The sequence below is a fragment of the Pongo pygmaeus genome, chromosome 8 (genome assembly GCF_028885625.2).
Source record: "Pongo pygmaeus isolate AG05252 chromosome 8, NHGRI_mPonPyg2-v2.0_pri, whole genome shotgun sequence".
Taxonomy (NCBI): domain Eukaryota; kingdom Metazoa; phylum Chordata; class Mammalia; order Primates; family Hominidae; genus Pongo; species Pongo pygmaeus.
The window spans coordinates 20,287,377-20,307,938 of NC_072381.2; the positions used below are offsets into that span (position 1 = coordinate 20,287,377).

The 20,562-nt window shown below is 34.7% G+C and overlaps 1 protein-coding gene across 1 annotated transcript in view; it reads left to right on the forward strand.

Annotated features, from left to right (window-relative positions):
- PLXDC2 (plexin domain containing 2) overlaps nucleotides 1-20,562 on the forward strand; it is a 479,884-nt gene that overhangs the window by 366,838 nt on the left and 92,484 nt on the right. Inside the window, exons 8-9 of the mRNA XM_054503208.2 lie at nucleotides 9,333-9,428; nucleotides 9,661-9,742. Of these exons, the coding sequence (XP_054359183.1) occupies nucleotides 9,333-9,428; nucleotides 9,661-9,742 (178 nt within the window). The remainder of the gene's footprint in view (nucleotides 1-9,332; nucleotides 9,429-9,660; nucleotides 9,743-20,562) is intronic.

A 20,562-nucleotide genomic window follows, 5' to 3' on the forward strand; every position in this document is an offset into this window, starting at 1 on the left:
ATAGGTTATATTACCTAAACCTTTGGCTTCATGTAGCCATGGGAACACGGAAATGTGAGCTCAAGCCTGGAAAATAGTATTTCCCAGTAGATCACCATTACTATACCATTCTTATCATATTTGGTGAAGGTTTGGTAAAGCATTCAAAATGCTGTAAAGCAATTTTAATTTATTTATTATTAAAATTTCTCCCCATTCATTCTTCCTCACATCAACAAAAAAACACTTGTTTTTCAGTTTTTAAAGACCTCCAAATAGTAAATGATTTCAGTGTAAATTTCAAGCATGATTGATTAAGGTAGCTTTATTTTCTTTCATAAAAGATCAGGTGATCTGATAGTTTCAAAGTCAAAGGGAATTCAGTCATTGTTGGTAAATTGATAAATCCTTCTGAGTTTACGAGAGAAATACCTTTGCCCCCGCAAAAAGAGAGGGAAAAGTCTATGGTAAAACTAAGGCTTATGTTAAGAAAGGTGGAAATTAGAAGTAAAGCAAGTATAAGGAATATTATCATTTGATTATTGTTCATGAAATGTTAAACTTTTATTTAATTTTTGTAACTTTGTTTCTATATAAAATGAGCATCTTAGTACCTAGAAATGCAACGTGTACACGGTATGCATTACCTAGCAGAGAGTAAGTAGTATACTTGTACTTAAAGTTACTGTTTTTTCCATCATCATTATCACTTTAAGAAACAGCGATACTAACTTAGATGTCACTACCAAGCACTGGTGCCCTTCAGAGTGGAACCACAGGAGATTCTCACTAAGAAACCCAGTGACAGTGTCTCTCCGGAACTTCAATGCTTTCTGACTATGTTGTTGTGTGTTGTTTTATGTCTCTTCATAAGACTTATGTCTGCCTGTCTGTCTATCTGTATGTCTCTAAATCACTGTTTTTCATGAAGTGTATTCGTAAAACTTTGGAAACAGAAAGAACCATAGAGATCAGCTAATCCAATATCCACAGGTACAGCTATGAAAAATAGGTCTAAGTACAGGACTGACTTTGGTTGTTCATTTCAGAAATATGAATGTAAAAATATACTTATTATGATTAGAAGCATAGCACATTATAAATCTGAGTAACTTATAAATTAACAGGAAACCCAAGGAGGAAAATTTAAATTACCTAGAAATCTACTACAGAGAAATAGCAATAAATGTTTTCACGTATCTGTATCCAACTGTTTATTTGTAATATACACATATATGAACATACACGCATTAAGAAAATTGGCATTACACTGTAAATAATTCTGCCCCCTATTTTTACCTTCATATATAAAACATTTTTTACACTGTTAAATATCTGTCTAAAATGTGGTCATTAATAGCTATAAGAAATTTCTTTGTTTCATAATTTATGTAACCTGTCACTAAAGAGGTTGGTTACATAGTTTGCATCGCATATTGTCAGTAAAATGGTGCTAAACATCCTTGTTTCTAAATTTTTGCATATATCTGATTCTCAAAAGTGAATTTGTGGATGCTGAATGTTAATATTGTTTTGAATGTATTTTGACAAATTGCTTTCCATCAAGGTTGTACCAGTTTACTACCCATCATTATATTAGAAATATCCCATTTCCCAAAGTGCTTTCTAATATTCACTTTTAACTCTGCAAACTTGATAAGCACAAAATGGTATTTCATTGTTGCTCTAATTGTCTTTCGATTACCAGAAAGTTTTAACACTGTCATATATTCATGTGTCGTTTATAATTGCCATAATTTCTTGGTAAATAGCTCTATTAAGTAATTCTTTCTCAGCCTCAGCTTATGTCCTTCCAAATCTTTACACAACATGCAGAGGTCTTCCTGGATACACGTACAATTCTCACTAGTGCCACTTGCACTAGTTTGTTTCTCTCTCCTCCAATGTAACATTTTGAATTTCAATCATAATCTCCGGGGTGCTGACTTATCCCATCGGGCCTCACTGTTTCTCTACCTTTCAAACTTAATGAGCCTAATCTTTCCAGCAAGAAACTCAGAAAATCCACTCATGCCATGTGGTTCTTTAATTTGGAACGGATAAGGCCATGCCATTTAAGTAAAGAGAAAGTTACGTTAACACACACATGCAGGGCCTTGCACTAGAAACCAGTCTGGAAAGCAGCTGACCTCACTTAAAATGGTGCTACTCCAAGTTATGACGGTGACTGTATCTGAATCCCTTAGAATATTCCTTTATTTTTCTCACTCACAGTACATTATTTGGTACTTTCTTAATGTCAGGCCTCTTTGTATCAGTATCTACTGTTTTAAATTTATTGACATTGTTTGTGCTACAATGCACCTTTGCTTGGCTGGTTATTATTCATAGCTCCATAAGAAACATTAAGCATTTTCAGAAATAAAACTGACAACTAGCAGAGCAAATATATTTTAGAAATACTACAAAGAGGGTCATTGAACTCTTTGAGGAACAGTTGTAGGTATATATTTTGCTGTATGTGGTCTCTTTATAAGATTACAGACTAGGCACCACCTTTTTTCTTTTTTCAGATGGAGTCTAACTCTGTCACCCAGGCTGGAGTGCAGTGGGACGATCTTGGCTCACTGCAACCTCCGCCTCCTGAGTTTAAGCACTTCTCCTGCCTCAGTCTCCCAAGTAGCTGGGATTACAGGTGCATCCACCACGCCCAGCTAATTTTTGTATTTTTAGTAGAGACGGGGTTTCACTATGTTAGCCAGGATGATCTCGAACTCCTGACCTCAAGTGATCCTCCTGCTTCAGCCTCCCATAGTGCCAGGATTACTGGTGTGAGCCACCATGCCCAGCACAGGCAGCCATTTTTTAAAATTACTTTTAGACGGTGAATAAGATAACCTTAACAAACAAAAACACAGCTTTGCCCATGAAATATGCACACTATCTTAAGCTTAAATTTAAAATAATAATAATAGCATAGATCAGTATGCTATTCAGAGCTTCCTGTGCTGGTGGGAATGTTGTGAATCTGAATTGTATAGTGTGATTTCAGTAGCCACATGTGGCTACTATGAACTTGCAATATGACTAGTGAGCCTGAGCAATTGAATTTTTAATTGAATTTAATTCATTAACTTCATGTTAAATAGCCAGATTTGCCTAGTGGCTATCATGTTGGATAGGGTAACAATAGACCATATCCACATATTTAAATAAAATATTAAATGCCAAGTATAATATTTACATAAACATTATTTTTATTCTTTGCTTTTTAAAAGGCCCTAGAATATTAGATATGATTAAATAATAAATTTTCAATATAAGTGTATTTATTAAATAACAAATTTTCAAACATAACCATTATAACTAATTTTTCCCATAGAAAACAATTTGCAATTTTGATTTAGTGGTAGGACACATTCACTATAATTATGTAGCAGCTATAATGAAAATATGTGGTCAAAACTTATGAAAAATACAAATAATCTTGGAAAAACTTGAACTTTTTTTTATTTTATAATATTTTCTAGAACCCAGTTCAAGCCCTTTCAGAGGAACTAGGCCTCGTTTGTTATTTTCAAAGTTGTAGTCTTCTCATTCACTTAAAAACAGATCAATCGACAGATCTCCAGTAAACTGTGTCATCTTACCTTTGCTCACCTCAAGATGGAAAACCCTTCAAAAGTATTCATTTTTCAGAAGATAAAATTGCTTCTCTTAACAGCACAATTTCATTAGGTGCTTACATTCTCAAGTATGCACTAGCTCACCAAAGACTCAACAAAAGCAGAAATAAATAGAAATCATGATGTTTTCTCATAATGTAACTATTCATAAAACACTTACAAGAAAGAGAGCATTGTACAAAATGATATTTTATTAGTTTAATGCATACATTTCTAATGTAAGCTAGTTGACTGACCCTGACTTTATTTTTAAAGACAAGTAAAAAAATCTAAAATTTTCTGGACATAGAAATCACTGATTAATCAATTTTTACATATTTGAGAATTTTTCTAAAATTGTTATGAATAAGAAAGGCTTTCTTCATGGCTTGTGGTTAAATTCTTTATTTTATTTCATTTTGTTGATTTATTAACATTTAATCCTATACAATACTTTTAGAGAAAGTAAATTTTTAACAATTTAGAACTGTGTCTAGCTGGGAGCAGTGGCTCGTGCCTGTAATCCCAGCGTTTTGGGAGGCCAAGGTGGGAGGATCCCTTGAGCCTGCCAGTTCCAGACCAGCCTGGAAGAAAGACATTGGAGACTGGGAAGGGTGGGAGCAGGGAGAGGGTTTGGGGATGAGAAATTACTTATTGGGTACAAGGTACACTATTTGGGTGACAGAAACGCCAAAAGCACAGACTTCACTACTACACAATATATCCATGTAACAAAATTGCACTGCTACCCCCTTACATTTATACGAATTTAAAAAAAGAAAGAAAAGGAAAAACATTTGCTTCAGAGGCTGCCTCTGAGGCCTTCATTTTAGGATATTGTTTTCTGAGCCCCAACACACCCAATTCAATTTAATGAAATCACAGTCTCCTTTGTGAAAAGGAGAAAAAAAAAAAAAGAGAGAGACAGAGATGTAATGACTTGGCAAATATATATCATGCCTTCTTCCCATAAGTCTCAGGAGCAGGGAGGCATGTCTCCCTGCAAAAACACCAGGTTCAGGACAAGCAGCGCTCAGCAATGGAACCATGATATTGTCACAGGCCCACAGCCCACCTGCCGCACCGGCCCACTATGACGCTGCACGGACCATTTACTGTCCCACTGCTGGTTCTGGTTCTCTCTTTTATCATTGATTTTTTTTTTCTTTTATTGATGCATAATACTTTACATATGCGGACATGTGAGTATTTGTTACCTGCATAGACTGTGTAATGATCGGGTCAGGGTATTTGGGGTATCCATCACCTTGAGTGTTTATCAGTTAATGTCTTGGGAACATTTCAAGTCCAGGGCAAAGTAATTATCAAACGAAGGTAGGAAATGCAGCTGGTTTAAGCCATTAGTAAAGTATACGTGAGAGAAAAAGAAATTTGGAGGTTGTTTTAGGTCCTGTTTTTTATTTCCTTTATGCTTACTCAAGTAACTTAGGAACTCTGGCCATTTAAGTTTTACCAGTGTCCTGAAACTTTGCAAGCAGTGAGGGAATGTTGACAGGAAAATCTCAAAGGCTTAAATTAGCATTTCATGCTCAACTAAGGTTTATGTTTTATTGAATGCCTAATGACATTATTATTTCAGAGAATTAGAACTACAGAGAGGAGTTTTAAAAATGATTCTGGCAAATGCATTTTCTATTTGTAGCTACTTTATTTAACAACTCCAACTAGCTAATTCTGCTAATGCATTGCACTTTTCTGTGGGAAGCTTGTAGCCACTATAATAGTGTCAATTGTATCTCAAGAGTCTCTCTTTTCCTGAGTCTTCATGCTGGAAATGAATCTTGTGGTTATACGATACAGGCTATTTCCATTAAAGAGTACTCAGTAAACAGTGCTTGTGCTGGACTCAATTTGAACCAGAAAAGAAATAAGATACAACCATATGGAGCCAGTCATTAAGCATTGGCAACACATAAATAGGGAAATGTTAGTAAATCATTCATTTGACAATTCAGACAAAATATAATACTTACACAATATGAGTAAGCCAAGTTAGGAGATTTCTCATATAGTCTCTGTGTGAATGTTATGCTTTCAAGACAGGAAAATAAACTAGATCATGGCTAATCATGCCTCAAGGTACTCATTAGTCTGTGTTCACTTCAGCTAGAGTGGATATTGATCAAAGAAGATTCTTGGTGTTTCCATGTGATCACATTGTCCCTCCTGCTGATACTGATCAGGCTTTCTAAAACATGCAGTATTTGCACTTTGCAACACATCGCGTTAAGCTTTCAATCACGTTTTCTCTCTCTGTGTTAACCCGCTCAGATTTAATTTTTCTTAATTTTTAAAAAGCACTAATGGGTGAGTATTGATCTATTGAAGTTGAATCACCATCGCTAAGACTGAACGTTTAATTCAACTTTATTTTGACTTATTCTTGAAGAAGACCCATGAGCGAAATATATTTTTGGAATCAAATGAAAGCTTCTAGTATTGGCAGGGGTAACCAGAATTCTAATTACTTGTTTCTGACAGAGGCATCTCTGAAATACTACATAAATGACCGTTTGCAAGTTGTTGTTAATTGGCAGGTCATCAAACAAAAATAATTCTCATTAATTTGGGTTTTGTTAAATTCATCTCCTCTCAATAGTTAGAGTTTTCTGAGCAGGAAATAGAACTAGCATAGCAAAAAACGGTCACACTTTCTCTTTACTCCATATGCACGATCAATAACTCTCAGAAGCTTCTCAGTCATTGTTAGTAGTTGAGAATTTCAAAGTGTAACATGAAATAAAAGGAATACTAGTATTTTAAGCACCAAGTAATATGACAGGTACTGTGCAAAGACTCAAGAACCCCCATCCTAGTGATCTTATGGAAAGGCCACATTATTTATTTATTTATTTATAAGAACTTAATTGTTTAGCAAAATACATGGGAAAGCAATACATAGGAATGAATCCTATTTAGACACAGACAGATGAGCCATCTTTTTATTTGTCTTAAAAACTGAAAAAAAAAAAGATGTGATTTATATACTTCATGAAACCTTACTATGTACCATGAAACCAGCATTTCCTCTGATTTTTATGAAGTTTACTTTTTGAAAAATGTATATGCATCTTTCAGTTATACCAAAATTTCACTGGATTAGAGTTCTTAAACAGTGTTTTCCAATCTGATACTCCTGAGATATTTTCAGCCTGTGACCCAGAGCCACTCCTAGCCCCAAAAGGGTTTGCTTCAACCCTTTCTCCACCCCTTCGGCAGTACAATGTCATGGTGAATAATTAGAAGTGGATAAAAAGACACAGGAAGGGCAACATCACACACTGGGGCCTGTTGTGGGGTGGGGGGAGAGGGGAGGGATAGCATTAGGAGATATACCTAATGTAAATGACGAGTTAATGGGTGCAGCACACCAACATGGCACATGTATACATATATAACAAACCAGCATGCTGTGCACATGTACCCTAGAACTTAAAGTATAATTAAAAAAAAAAGATATGAGTAGAGGAAAGGAGAGATACTTATAGGTTATTAGTAAACATTTGACAGCCTCTGCAAGTTCTCGGATGAGTAGGTATCTTCCTTTTCTGAACACTTCTACTAAAAGGTAACTCACTATCATCTGGGCCACCACACTCCCTGCTCTATATTTTAGAGGAGGTCATCGTTGGCTCTAATGATTTCAATATAAATTTAACTTTCTCTAAGTGAAGAATGGAGAAAAATTACTAGAAGTTTGATTCCAGGATTGTAGTGTGATTTCAGTGAGTTTGGATCTATAGAGATTATATTATTAAATGCAGCATATAACTTGTATGATCTAAGGTTGTCATATTAAAGTTAGGCAAAAATTGTATCTAATATGTATTGAGCATTTACAATGTGAAAGGGACTGTCTAGCAATATTCCTATATTATCTCATTTTAATCCTCAAAGCAATGCAGTAATATAGGTGCTATTATCCCTGTTTTATAGATGAGGAAACTGAGGCACAGAAAAGCTAGCAAAGGAGCCTGAGGTAACACAAATTCCTCATAGCAAAACTGTGATTTGAGCCCAGACAGAATGTTCCAGAGCACGTATTATTAACCACTATGACATTACTTCCCCGAGTTGGATACTGTGGTATTTTAAAAATAACTTATGGACTGGCTCAGTGGCTCACACCTGTAATCTCAACACTTTGGGAGACCAAAGTAGGAGGATTGCTTGAGTCCAGGAGCTAAAGATCAGCCTGGGCAACATAGCAAGACCCTGTTTCTACCAAAAAATTTTAACAAATTAACCAGGCATGGGGGTGCATGCCTGTAATCCCATCACTTTGGGAAGCCAAAGCAGGGGGATCACTTGAGTCCAGGAGTTGAAGACCAGCCTGGGCAACATAACCAGACCCCATTTTTACAAAAAATGAGGACAAAATTAAGTGGGTATGGTGGCAAATACCTGTAGTCCCAGCTACTTGGGAGACTAAGGTGGGAGGATCACTTGAGCCCAGGAGGTCCAGGCTGCATTGAGCCATGATTGCACCACTGACTGGGCAACAGACGGAGACCCTGTCTCAAAAATAAAAATAGTTTATAGCTTCACTAATTACTGATATGTGTGATGTTATTCCAGAAATGCATTCTTATCACTACAGGCATTTCAAGAGTGGAATAAAATGCTGACAACATTATTTTTCCACTTACATTGACCACACCCAGGCGAGCACATTAGTATAAGGCTTAAAAGGGGATTTTAAGTATATTTAAATGTTTTGTTCTGGTTTGATGTTAAAACAGGTTTGCTTATATTTATCGGATTTTAAATGATTAGAGTTCTTGTCAAAGTCTCCATCTATCTTCTTCCTCAGGGACATTGATGGATTTGCTAATGATTTTTAAACTACATCGTGCAATATAAATGTTAATTAACCTTCCTTAGATATGATACTGTATATTTAATACATAGCAATCCTTATTTTTAAAGTGATTTAAGTTCCTTTTTTCCCTCCAGCTTTATGGAGATAAAATTGACAAATAAAAATCATATGTATTTAAGATATACAGGGTGATGATTTGATATATTTATACATGCTGAAATGTTCCCCACAATCAAGCTAATAAACACATTCATCATCTCAAATAGTTATTATGTGTGTGTGTATGGTGAGAACATTTAAAAATCTATTCTTTTATTGAATTTCAAGCACAATGCAATATTATTAACTATGATCACCATGATATATAAGAATGATTTAACTTCTGTTTTACTTTTATCGAAGTTTATTCTAAACTTTTAAAGCAATCACATTGTTATTCTCCATTAACTTTATTTAGATTGTGAAACATTTCTAATTACCCATTTCTAAACACTTTAGCTTTAGTATGGAAGAAATGGTATTATCTTACCTTCTTGATATCATCTTACCTTCTTGATTTCATGAGTCAAAATCTTTGAAAATGTGTAAGTCTATCCAAAAAAAATATTTAGTATAGTCTGAGTGACAATGAGTTGAAGCCTTAATAGGTAAGTGAGATATCTGAGACCCTAATCAACATTTTCAACTTTGCTGATAAAAAGACTTCCGGTTACTTGGCATGTGATTTTTACATATTTTCTAATCAGTCTTCTCACAGGATGAGGCTTAATTTTAAAACCACATTGGGCTATATGTATATAATTCTATATCCATTATTAAAATGCTGTTGTTTTGTAAGCAGGGAAATGTTAAAAGTTGATTTTTTTTCCTTTTTTTTTTTCTAGATGTTCGAAGAAGAACAATTTATGAATACCACCGAGTAGAGCTACAAATGTCAAAAATTACCAACATTTCGGCTGTGGAGATGACCCCATTACCTAGTAAGTGAATATGTAAACCTAGGTGGAAAACATGATTTCCAAATTTGATGATCTGATCTGTTCAGTAGTTATAATAATCGTATTAAATAATTACCATTATAATTGTGTTTGGCATGCATGGGCATTTTGATCCTGAGGATTAGGGGGCAGTGATTTTTATTTTGATTGAGTAATCTCTTTCCCCCCAAGTTGCCTGTTAGTCTTGGTGAATCTGTTCTTTCCTCTTTCCTAGCATGTCTCCAGTTTAACAGATGTGGCCCCTGTGTATCTTCTCAGATTGGCTTCAACTGCAGTTGGTGTAGTAAACTTCAAAGGTAAAAATATAATAATAAGAATAATAATAAATTTAAAAAGATATTTTAAAAGATTAGAAATTAAAAAAAAATAACTTATGGACAGGCGCAGTGGCTCACACCTGTAATCCCAGCACTTTGAGAGACCAAAGTTGGAGGATTGCTTGAGCCCAGGAGTTCAAGATCAGCCTGGACAACATAGCAAGACCCTGTTTCTACCAAAAAAGTTTTAACAAATTAACTGGGCATGGAGGGTGCATGCCTGTTGTCTCAGCACTTTGGGAGGCCAAAGCAGGAGGATCACTTGAGCCCAGGAGTTGAAGACCAGCCTGGGCAACATAGCCAGACCCCATTTTTACAAAAAATAAGAAAAAAAAAATCCACTGAATTTGAAGTGGATGTCAACTGTGTAACATATGTATGCATTAGCAATATTGTATGTATAAAATATGTAGATATCATGATCAAAATGCAAAACAAAACTCATAAGTGGGTATTTTACTATTTTCCTTTGAGAGCTCAAACTTACTAAGAGCCTTTATAGTCAATAAGGCCATTGTCTAACACATATTTATAATTCTCTGTGGGACTTAAAATACAGGATGATTATAGAGCAGTTGATGAGCCTATAAACCAAAGATTTTGGTTCATATTCTACAGAAAGCATGTTATGAGATATATTTTCACAGCAAGGGTGGTTTATAATAATCATATGAACCTTCTTAGTAAATTTCTATGCAACATCTCAAAGGTTATTAGTCAAGATTGGAGACATAATCTAATACAAAAATAGAATATGTGGTTTTGATGTCATATTGAAATTAGCTAACCCTGAAACTTAAGCTGCATAATTTACTGGTGTCAAAGAGGTTTACTGATTTTGACAAGTGGCAAAGATGGTTTTTCAGTTGCTAGAGCTTTTCAGAGACTGAATAATCATTTGTTGGAAATACAGGATGAAGACTTGTAAATTTGTTTTGTTATTTACTCAACCATTTTGTGCATCAGTTATGTTCTGGGTACTGGGAACACAGCAGTAAACAATATTGACATGGTCCCTGCCCCCCATGAAATTTACAGTCTGCCTGAAAATAAGTGCCTTTCTCACCTTCAGAGTCTATGAAAAATGTTTCTTTCCCCAGGAGGAAAACCAAATATTCATGCTGTTAATCCGTGTATGTTACACCCAAGCTTTCGATTGCATGAGCAGTCTGTCTTATCATCTTCTTGCTATAGCATTTGCTGTAACGATAAAGACATGCTCCAGGAATACTTTAAAACTTAATTGAAGAATGCAAAAATAAAATGCCGATATTTTGATCACAAGCTTTGGGAAACATTTTAACTCACTAACCTTAGAGCAACTACTGCAGTATTATGGCTAGAGCAATATTATTTATGATAACGTCTGTTTTGCTTTCAATTTAACAGGGCGTTCTAGTAATTTCCTTTGTGAAATGAATTCCAAATAATAAAAAAGCAAGCAGGCAGTTTGCAATTTTAAAAGGAGATTTTTAAGTTAGTTATATATCCAAAGTAGGAGGAACTGCTATAAAAGCAAGGGTTTCTGGTTATTTATATTGATATTTTACTAAGTTTTCCATAAAGATTATATGCATATCAGAAGTTATTCAAAATCTGTTTAGATAACGACATAAGGGAATCTAAAGAGACTGCATTTTAATATGTATATTTAAGGAATTCTGAGCTCAGAAATGGAAAATGTCCAAAGGAATTAAATAGGAGGCACTGGTTTGAGCTGCATACCTACTTCAGATCCATTTCAGTGATCACCTCGTCCAAGTCTGCATGAGGTGCCTATCAGCTATGTTTCTTTGCATCCTGGGCAAGCCGCCATCATTAGCATTTTGTGTAGGACTTGCTGACGCTTGTTCATTTGTCTGTCTTATTTGCTAGGCTCTAAGTTTATTAAAGGCAGAGACCATATCCGATTTGCCCTTATATCTCCAGAGCCTAAGAACATACCTGGGACTGCAGAAAAAAAATGGATAAACAAATGAATAATGATTAGCTTCCAAACGAAGGAATCATGCTAAAATTTGTCTAGCACAAAGAGTTTCCCAAGATGAGGGACTTTCAATGCTAAAACCAGGAAAGTCCAGAAAAAAAACAAGGACCATTTGACCACCCTAACCAGAAGACAATTAGAAGAATTTTTGACTTAAATCGTGTTACGGTAAATGAAGGTTTTGAAGGTTCATCTAGAAACCTGCTTACCACTGACCATTTCATTTTTTAATATAATTTTTGATGAAATATATGTTTAAACTTCCAAACAAGCAATTTTGACAATCGAAACATATCTGCAAGTTGGAATCTGCTTCTACTGTTAATACTTTCAGTTTATTGAGAAATGTCTCTACCAGACATTAAGCCAAGGAATTTTCAAATATCACACTTAACATTTTCACAGTGGAGGAAACTGAAATTTTTAGGAGCTAAGCTATGTGTGCAGGGTCTCATAGCTCATAAGTGATAAGTTTGGAATCAAACCTCCGTCTTTGTGACACCCAGCTTTTGGTCTTGTGTTTTCAACACCTGTTCTGTGTCACACCTGCCAGATTGTAGGTGCATTAAGCAAGATAATTTTCATTGTTTTCTGAAAAATTGTAGACATATTACTGAAAAATAAATCTTTCCTAGTTGATACCACAAGAAAGTATCATTGTTTTGAAACTGGCGTAAGAAGAATGTAGAGGAAAATCGAGCAAAGTCTAAGACTTTTACATATTATTGAAAGCATAGTTTCTTTAAGATTACTAGGGAAAAGAGAGTTGGTGAGGCATATGAATGAGAAAGAAATTCATCAAAGAACACTACTAAAAAAAACTGCGTGTTTTCTGAATGTTACCTTTTGGTGTTTTATTGAATACCGAACACTTATTTAAAATCTTGGATTTATTTTTAATTCTTCAGCAACTCAGTTATATACATATCAAAACCTGTTTAATTAATCGGTTTAACTATGCCTCATTGCACTTTTGTTCAACTTAATTTCCCCACTGCCTTTTATTAATTTCTCCTTAGACCTGTAAGCTTCGAAACATTGCTTTGCTGCCCAGAAGCATTTCCCCAGACTTTAGAGCTTTTATGAAGAAATTCAACAAAACAAGAGAAGTCTTATCCTAAGCAGCACAAAAATTGCCCTCTGATTTTTTTCTCCCATAGCTCTTACTTTCTTCTTTGTGCTTACTTATCCCTGAATGATAATCGGTTGGTGGTAATTACTGAACTTTCAAGTAGGGCTTGCTCTGAAAAGATAAGATAATTTTAATTGGTTTGTTTATTTCATTTAATTTCCATTTTTCAAGGAGCAAAAACTAAGGCAAAATGTTTGCAATGGCTTTCCCAAGCTCTAAGAGAATTTGAGTTATAGGAGCATAAGGAGATCCATGATCTCAAATGCTTACTTAAATTACTTGGTCCATTTCTTTGAATTAAGAGTGCTTTTGTTTCCTCATGGCAGACTGAGAATACCTAATCAATCACTTTCAACTGTACCTTATAGCTTCACTCATTCCACAAAAATTTGTGAGTGTCTCTGTTCAAGTCACTCACCAAGACTGTGTGTTCAGTAGTGAAAAAAGACAGACAAAATCACTTCCCAAGGAGAGCTTTCATTTTGGTATATGGAGACAGAGTTTAAGCAAATAGATATATAGAAAATAGAGTTAATAGTGATGAGTGTTATGGTAAGAGAAATAAACAGGAAAATGTAAGGGGATAATATAGCAAAATTGGTAACAATAGCAGGAGTTTACTTTTTGATATCATCTTTAAGTAACCTTGCTCTTTTGAAGACAGCATGGTTTGATTAGTTTTTAAATGAAAATATATTCTTTGCACTTAAAGTATTCATTCACTCATTTATTTACTTAACAATGTATAGAATGCATAACACATGTTAGGCATTGATCTAAACACTAAGGTAGTTAGAGCAATAATCAAACATTAATCAAAACCATAGCTCTCATGGAGCTTGGAGTTTAGCTTAGTAAGCCAGAAAATTAATGAAGTAATAATTAGGCAAACAAAGTCAGATAGTGATGGGTTGTGTGCTGGATTTGAAAGAGCCAGTAGTTGTTCTTGACTCGGTGGCCAGGAAAGGCTTTTTGGAGGGGGTAATAAATAAACAAAGATCTGAATGATGGGTAGGCAGCTACAGCGAGGTGAAAGCAAAGAACCTTGAAATGCCATTTGAATGGCCCATGCAGTGGCCCTGTGGTGGGTCCAAGTCTGACCTGATGAGGAAAGGAAATAAGCCTAGTGCATTGGGAGAATTCTGAGCTGGTCTGGAGTGAGAGTGACATCAGATAAGCTCAGAAAGCTACCCAAGTGCTGGGACACAGATGACTCTGTAAGCTAGGGAGTTTTATCCTCAGAATAATGGAAAGAATTTAGACTTTATAACTTATGCAAAGAAGGGATGTGATTTTACCATATTAAAAAAATGGAACTTTGGCTGCTTCATGGAGAACAGAGTTTTTGTTTGTTTGTTTATTTGTTTGTTTGGGGAGTGGTTCAGAATGAAGAGGAGGAGGCTGGTAGTGAGCTTGTGCAATAGTGCACAGGAGGTATGATAATAACTTGGACAAGGATGATGATTCTGAGGATCAGGAGAGATGAATGAATGCAAGGTGTTTGGGAAGGAAACTGATTATTTGTGTGTGTGTGTATGTTAATCAAGTTTATTGAAGTATAATTTACATATAATAAAATACGCACATTTTAAATGTATGAGGCAGCTTTAAAAAGTGTAAATTCCCATGTAACCATCACCACATCAAAATACAGATTTCCTTCATGCTCCTTTACAGCGAATTCCTCCTCACCTGGTACCACCACCTTATGTAGCAACCACTGATCTTCTTCCTATCATCATATATTTATTCTGCCCAATCTACACCTATATATAAAGGGAATCACACAGTATTTACAATTCTGATTTTAGCTTTCTTTCACTCAACGTAACATTTTTTCAATTAATCCATACTATACTAGTTCAAATATCAGAAATTTTGTCCTTTTAATTGTTGAGTGAGTAAATACACAACAATTTATTTACTATTTGCTTGTAGATGAAGACTTGGGTTGTTTTTAGAGGCTTTTATGAGTGATCAATAAACCCACTATGAATATTCATGTACAACTATTTTTACAGACAGATGTTTTCATTTCTCTGGGTTGGGTGGTAAATATGTAACTTTAAAAGGTACTATCAAGTTGGTTTTCTATAGTGGTTAGCTATTTTACATTTCTTTTTTCTTTTAATTTTACTTTAAGTTCTGGGATACATGTGCAGAACATGCAGGTTTGTTGCATAGGTATACATGTGCCATGGTGGTTTGCTGCACCTATCAACCCGCCATCTAGGGTTTAAGCCCCACATGCATTACATATTTGTCCTACTGCTATTCCTCCCCTTGTCCCCTACTCCCTGACAGGCCGTGGTGTGTGATGTTCCCCTCCCTTTGTCTGTGTGTTCTCGTTGTTCAACTCCCTCTTATGAGTGAGAACATAAGAGGGAAACCTGTTTGGTTTTCCGAAACAGATTATTTACTAATGAAGTGAAGTAGATGGGAAAAAGAAGAATCAAGGATATTTCTTAGATTTCTGTTTCAGCGACTTGGTGGATTTTGGCACTCTTTTGAGATGGGTAAGACAGCACAAGAAATAAAGACTAGGATGCAAAGAAATAAAGAGTTTGCTTTGGAACAAGATAAGTCTGAGATGCCTATCAGACTTCAAGTGGAAATGTTGAGTAGATAGGGGATATGTAAGCCAGGAATTCCAAGAAAGGCTAGAGGTTCAGATTGTAGAATCATTATCACATAGATAGTGTTTAAATTCATGGGACTGAATGAAATCAGCTATGGAGACAGTATAAATTGAAAGCAACTTAAGAGGTTTCAGAAACTAACCTTGTGGCATGGCATCATAAGGTATGATGCTAATTTTTCATTATGTAGAATTGTTTTAAATACATTTACATACAGGTATGTTTGGATAGACATAGAAAACCTCTGAAAAGATATGTGAGAAACCACAATATTTGTCACGCGGGAAACAAGTGAAGAGGGAGAGACATGAGACTGTTACTGTTTATTAAGGACTTTTTGTATGATTTGAATTTTTGCCGCCTGAATTGGGAGACAGAAGGAGGAACCAGCAAAGGAGAAATAAGGAAACGTAAGCTCTTCTAAGGAGTAGAAATGCACTTTTACTCATTTTAGCATCTTCTACAATACCCAACACAGTGTCTGGACAAATACAGATATTTTACACATATGGTTGGACTGAATTATGCAGATAATTGAGGCCAGGAATATCTACTTTCCTGAGAATTCTAATTGCCCATTTGGCTGTTACTGTCCACTGGGTTTTGTCAGTGTTAACCAAATTGCTATAGAGAGAAGTAAATTGGTGGATGGCATAAGATATTCGCAGTGAGGCGTGATGAACACTTAACCTCTTGGTGTTAGTCTTTTGGTGCCTCACTTTAAAACAAAATTTTCCACCTTATATTTTCTTTGATCCAATCAAAGTTATAAGCTTGCTACTGGTAAAAACATATAAATAAAAGTATTCCATGATTCCATTCATTAAAAGAATGAACAGAATAAGCCCCTCCTTATTAATGGTAAAGATATATATTTACAGAATAGTAGTATCACATAATTATTTGGGAAAAAAATATGAGATGATGGAAAAAAGATGTTTCCTAACAACTTTTCTACATTTTTCAACTTTGTTATTTCTACTGCATTTCCCTGAGTGTACTCTGGAACTGCTGTTATTTTCCATTGAATGAACTTAATTCCTTTGCAGTAATGAAAAGAGAAACAAAAAGACTCACCTATATTTCATAAATTAATTGATTTAAAAGTAGGCGCCAGTGTTATACTTGTTTTATATATATATAAAACATAATATATAAAAATTATATGTAATATATAAATTATATTATATATAAAATTATATACAAACGATATATAGTTTTACATAGTGAAATCTAAATAAATCATTTGTATTACATTTCAAAAATTTTGAAAATTTATCAAGTCAGAAATGTTGGCTAATTGGTTAATAATATGAAAATGTATTATTGATTAAAATTAATTAAGGGTAAAATAATTCCTTCTTACATAGGGGCAGCTAATTTTTGCAAATAAAATGCACTCACATCATATGCTCATTTAGCTTACAGAAATTAAACTAAGTTTGGAAACAGACAGAGAGAGACAGAAAACAAATTTAGGTAGTTCAACCGATCCAACCTTTCCCGAATCACTAATCTTTTTCTTCCGAATGAAAGTAACAGAGAAACATGAATATGCCTTTTTCCTTTGGTTTTGTCTCTATGTGCCCCTTTAAGTGGGTATATTTGCAGCATTAAGTGTGACTTTAAAAAAACTGTGGGTAAGTCCTTTGCAGGGATATGGATGAAGATGGAAACAATAATTCTCAGCAAACTAACACAGGAACAGAAAACCAAACACCGCATGTTCTCACTCATAAGTGGGAGTTGAACAATAAGAACACACAGACACAGGGAGGGGAACATCACACACTGGGACCTGTCAGGGGGTGGGAGGCAAGGGGAAGGAGAGCATTAGGACAAATACCTAATGCATGCGGGGCTTAAAACCTAGATGGCAGGTTGATAGGTGCAGCAAACCACTGTGGCACATGTATACCTCTGCAACAAACCTGCACATTCTGCACATACATCCCAGAACTGAAAGGAAAAAAAAAAAAAAAAACTATGGGTATTTTCCATACAGTGAGGTTTTCAAAGTAAGCCAACAACTTTATGTAGGGTCAACCCAAGGCCTCACAGTGCATTCTGACATTGCAGGAAAAACTGGGTGTATTAAGAGACAATGTGTCAGGCTCCTGAAGAATGTCATACTAAGGGAATTCCTAGCATATTTTGACTTTATCTGAGTTTTGCCTACTTGTTCACCACAGAGCCTAGCCTTCCAACAAGGGGCGGCTTCCATGCTCATCCTTCAGGGGCATATAAAGCATTCTCTTGGACTAATTTAGCTATAAGAATTTTAAGATTGAAAGGAGAGAATCAGGACACCACAATTGTTGAATGACGAGCTAGATATTCTTGGAATATATGACCAAGAGTCAAATTTGTAAATTAAAATAAATCAGTAGTTAGAGTCAGTATAATTGTTCCTGTTCAAAGGTGACTTTTATATCCTAGAGACAAAGCATTGCTTATAACCCTTTTGCCATTATGGTCTAAGTTCATATTTGAAGCGACTTTTAGACTATAAATTTACATGATTGTTTCATATAAGGAAATTAACTCGCTTTAGTGATTAGTTGTGAAATTCATACCTAATAATCAAAATGAAAGCCATGTAGGAAATCCAAGAGCCCGGTTCTAAAATTAATTACAACTTTAGGCTTATTTTAATGGATTGGGATAGGATAAAGTTTTGCTTGCCAAAGCACCTAATTTCAGATAGACATTTAGAACTCACCAAGCATTAAGAGTTTTACAAAGTTTTGTTGATCCGGGTTCCAATACGCTGACTTCCTTGTAAGTTGACACTCCTTCTTTTTGCTTATCAGAATTACTGATTAGTAATATTTTGATAGCTAAAAATGTTGTAATTTTCACTATATAAGTTGAATGCCAAGTTTAAAATTAAAAATATGAATCTACTTATAATTTGGACAAAATCCATTTTTGTCTTTGCTAAAAAAAAGTCCTTGCTGAAATATCAGATTCAACAAAATTATTTAATTGAAAAATATTAATTGGAATACTTTATTGTCATGCTACCTAGTCATCATAGACAGAAAGAGGAAGAATTGCTGTCGTTTCTAATTGAAGGCATCAAAGAAAGATTAGAGTTTAATTGTTTGCAGTTAAATTGCTCGTAAGTCTGAAATTGATGACCACACTAGTGTAGGTCTGCACTACTTGAGATTCTGTCTCTATAGCGTATTCTTTTTCTCTTTAACTTTTATTTTAGGTTAAGAAGTACACATACAGGCTTGTTATATAGGTAAACTCACATCGTGGGAGTTTGATATGTGGATTATTTTGTCATCCAGATACTAAGCCTACTAACCAATGGTTATTTTTTCTGATCCTCTCCATCCTCCCACCCTCCGACCTTTGGTAGGCCCCCAGTATGTGTTGTTCCCCTCTTTGTATTCACGTTTTCTTGTATTTAGCTCCCATTTATAAATGAAAACATGCAGTATTTGGTTTTCAGTTCCTTGGTTAGTTTGCTAAGGATAATGGCCTCCAGCTTCATCCATGCTCCTGCAAAGGACATGATCTTGTTCTTTTTTTATGGCTGCATAGTATTCCGTCATGTATATGTACCAGGTTTTCTTTATCCAGTCTACCATTGATGGGCATTTAGGTTGATTTCACGTGTTTGCTATTGTGAATAGTGCTGCAATGAATACATGTGTGCATGTATCTTTATTCTAATAGGATTTACAGTCCTTTGGGTGTATACCCAGTAATGGGATTGCAGCATCAAACGGTGTATTTTATAGTAAGTGTATTTGGGCTTTCTGTGTCAGGAGGTACTCAGCTGCCAGGTACCCGAGGTTCAGGAGCATTCAAAAATTGAGGAAGCATTCCTGAGTTATTCAAAAGATTTAAAAAAAATCCCAAGAATACTACGGGAAAGGAGGCCATGTTTTATGACCTTAGGTGAATTATGTGGAAATGTCTGGTTGGATACCTAGTAGCACAGCCAGCAATAAACAATCTCACCTTGAACAAAGCAGTAAAGCCTGCTTACTCTGTATCCTGGAATGAAAAATACAGCTGGCATCTAGATATATCAGATTCTGATATTCCTTAGAGCTGAATGGACCCAATTTCAGTAGTTCTCAAAGTTTCTTTTTTGTAGATCTTTTTGCTTTTATTACCTTTAATTGACACATAACAATTATACACATTTATGGGGTACAGTGTGATATTTTAATACAGGTATACAAGGTGTAATGATCAAATCAATATAATTAACATATCAATCACCTTAAACATTTAGTATGTCTTGGTGTTAGGAACCTGTAAAATCTGCTCTTCTAGCTATTTGAAAATATACAATAAATTGTTAATTTCAGTTATTAACATAACTGTAATTCCTAGCACACAATTTACTTCAAAGCTCTTTGCAAGTCTTCTTAATGGGTAAGGCTGCATGTCTGACTCAGAAATGGATAGAAAATAAATGCTTTAGCATTTAGAAAACATCATCAAAATCTTAAGTAGGATGTTCCTATTAAGAAATGTAAAATAGTCATCTTTTCACTTTTCTAAGGGATAGCTTTTAACAAAAGTGTAAAATCAGAATCGATCTCGATGACACTTTCATAATTTTCTTACATAAATATTAAAAGAGCTGGGTTGAGTATAAACATGTATTTTAAATGTTTTTCTGTATTTTAACATTACATTCCCCACAAAACAAATAACTAAACTGTACACTATTTTTGAAAAATGTTCTCATTTACCATCATATCACCCTTTTCAATAGAAAACTGTTAATCTAAGGTTCTTTTTATATTCAATACTCAATTAAATATATATTAAATATATATTTCATAGAGAAGTACATAATAGATGCTGTTCATCCAGTGATAATAAAAGGATGTTCGACTAGTTGCCCCCCAATTCATATAAGTGTAAATAAATATGAATGTTATTAAATATATACTAAATATATGTTATTAAATATATATTAAAATAGTTAAAAGTTAGTTGCCCAAAAATAGAACACTAGAACTTATTCCTACTATCTGGCTGTATTTTGTATTCATTAACAACC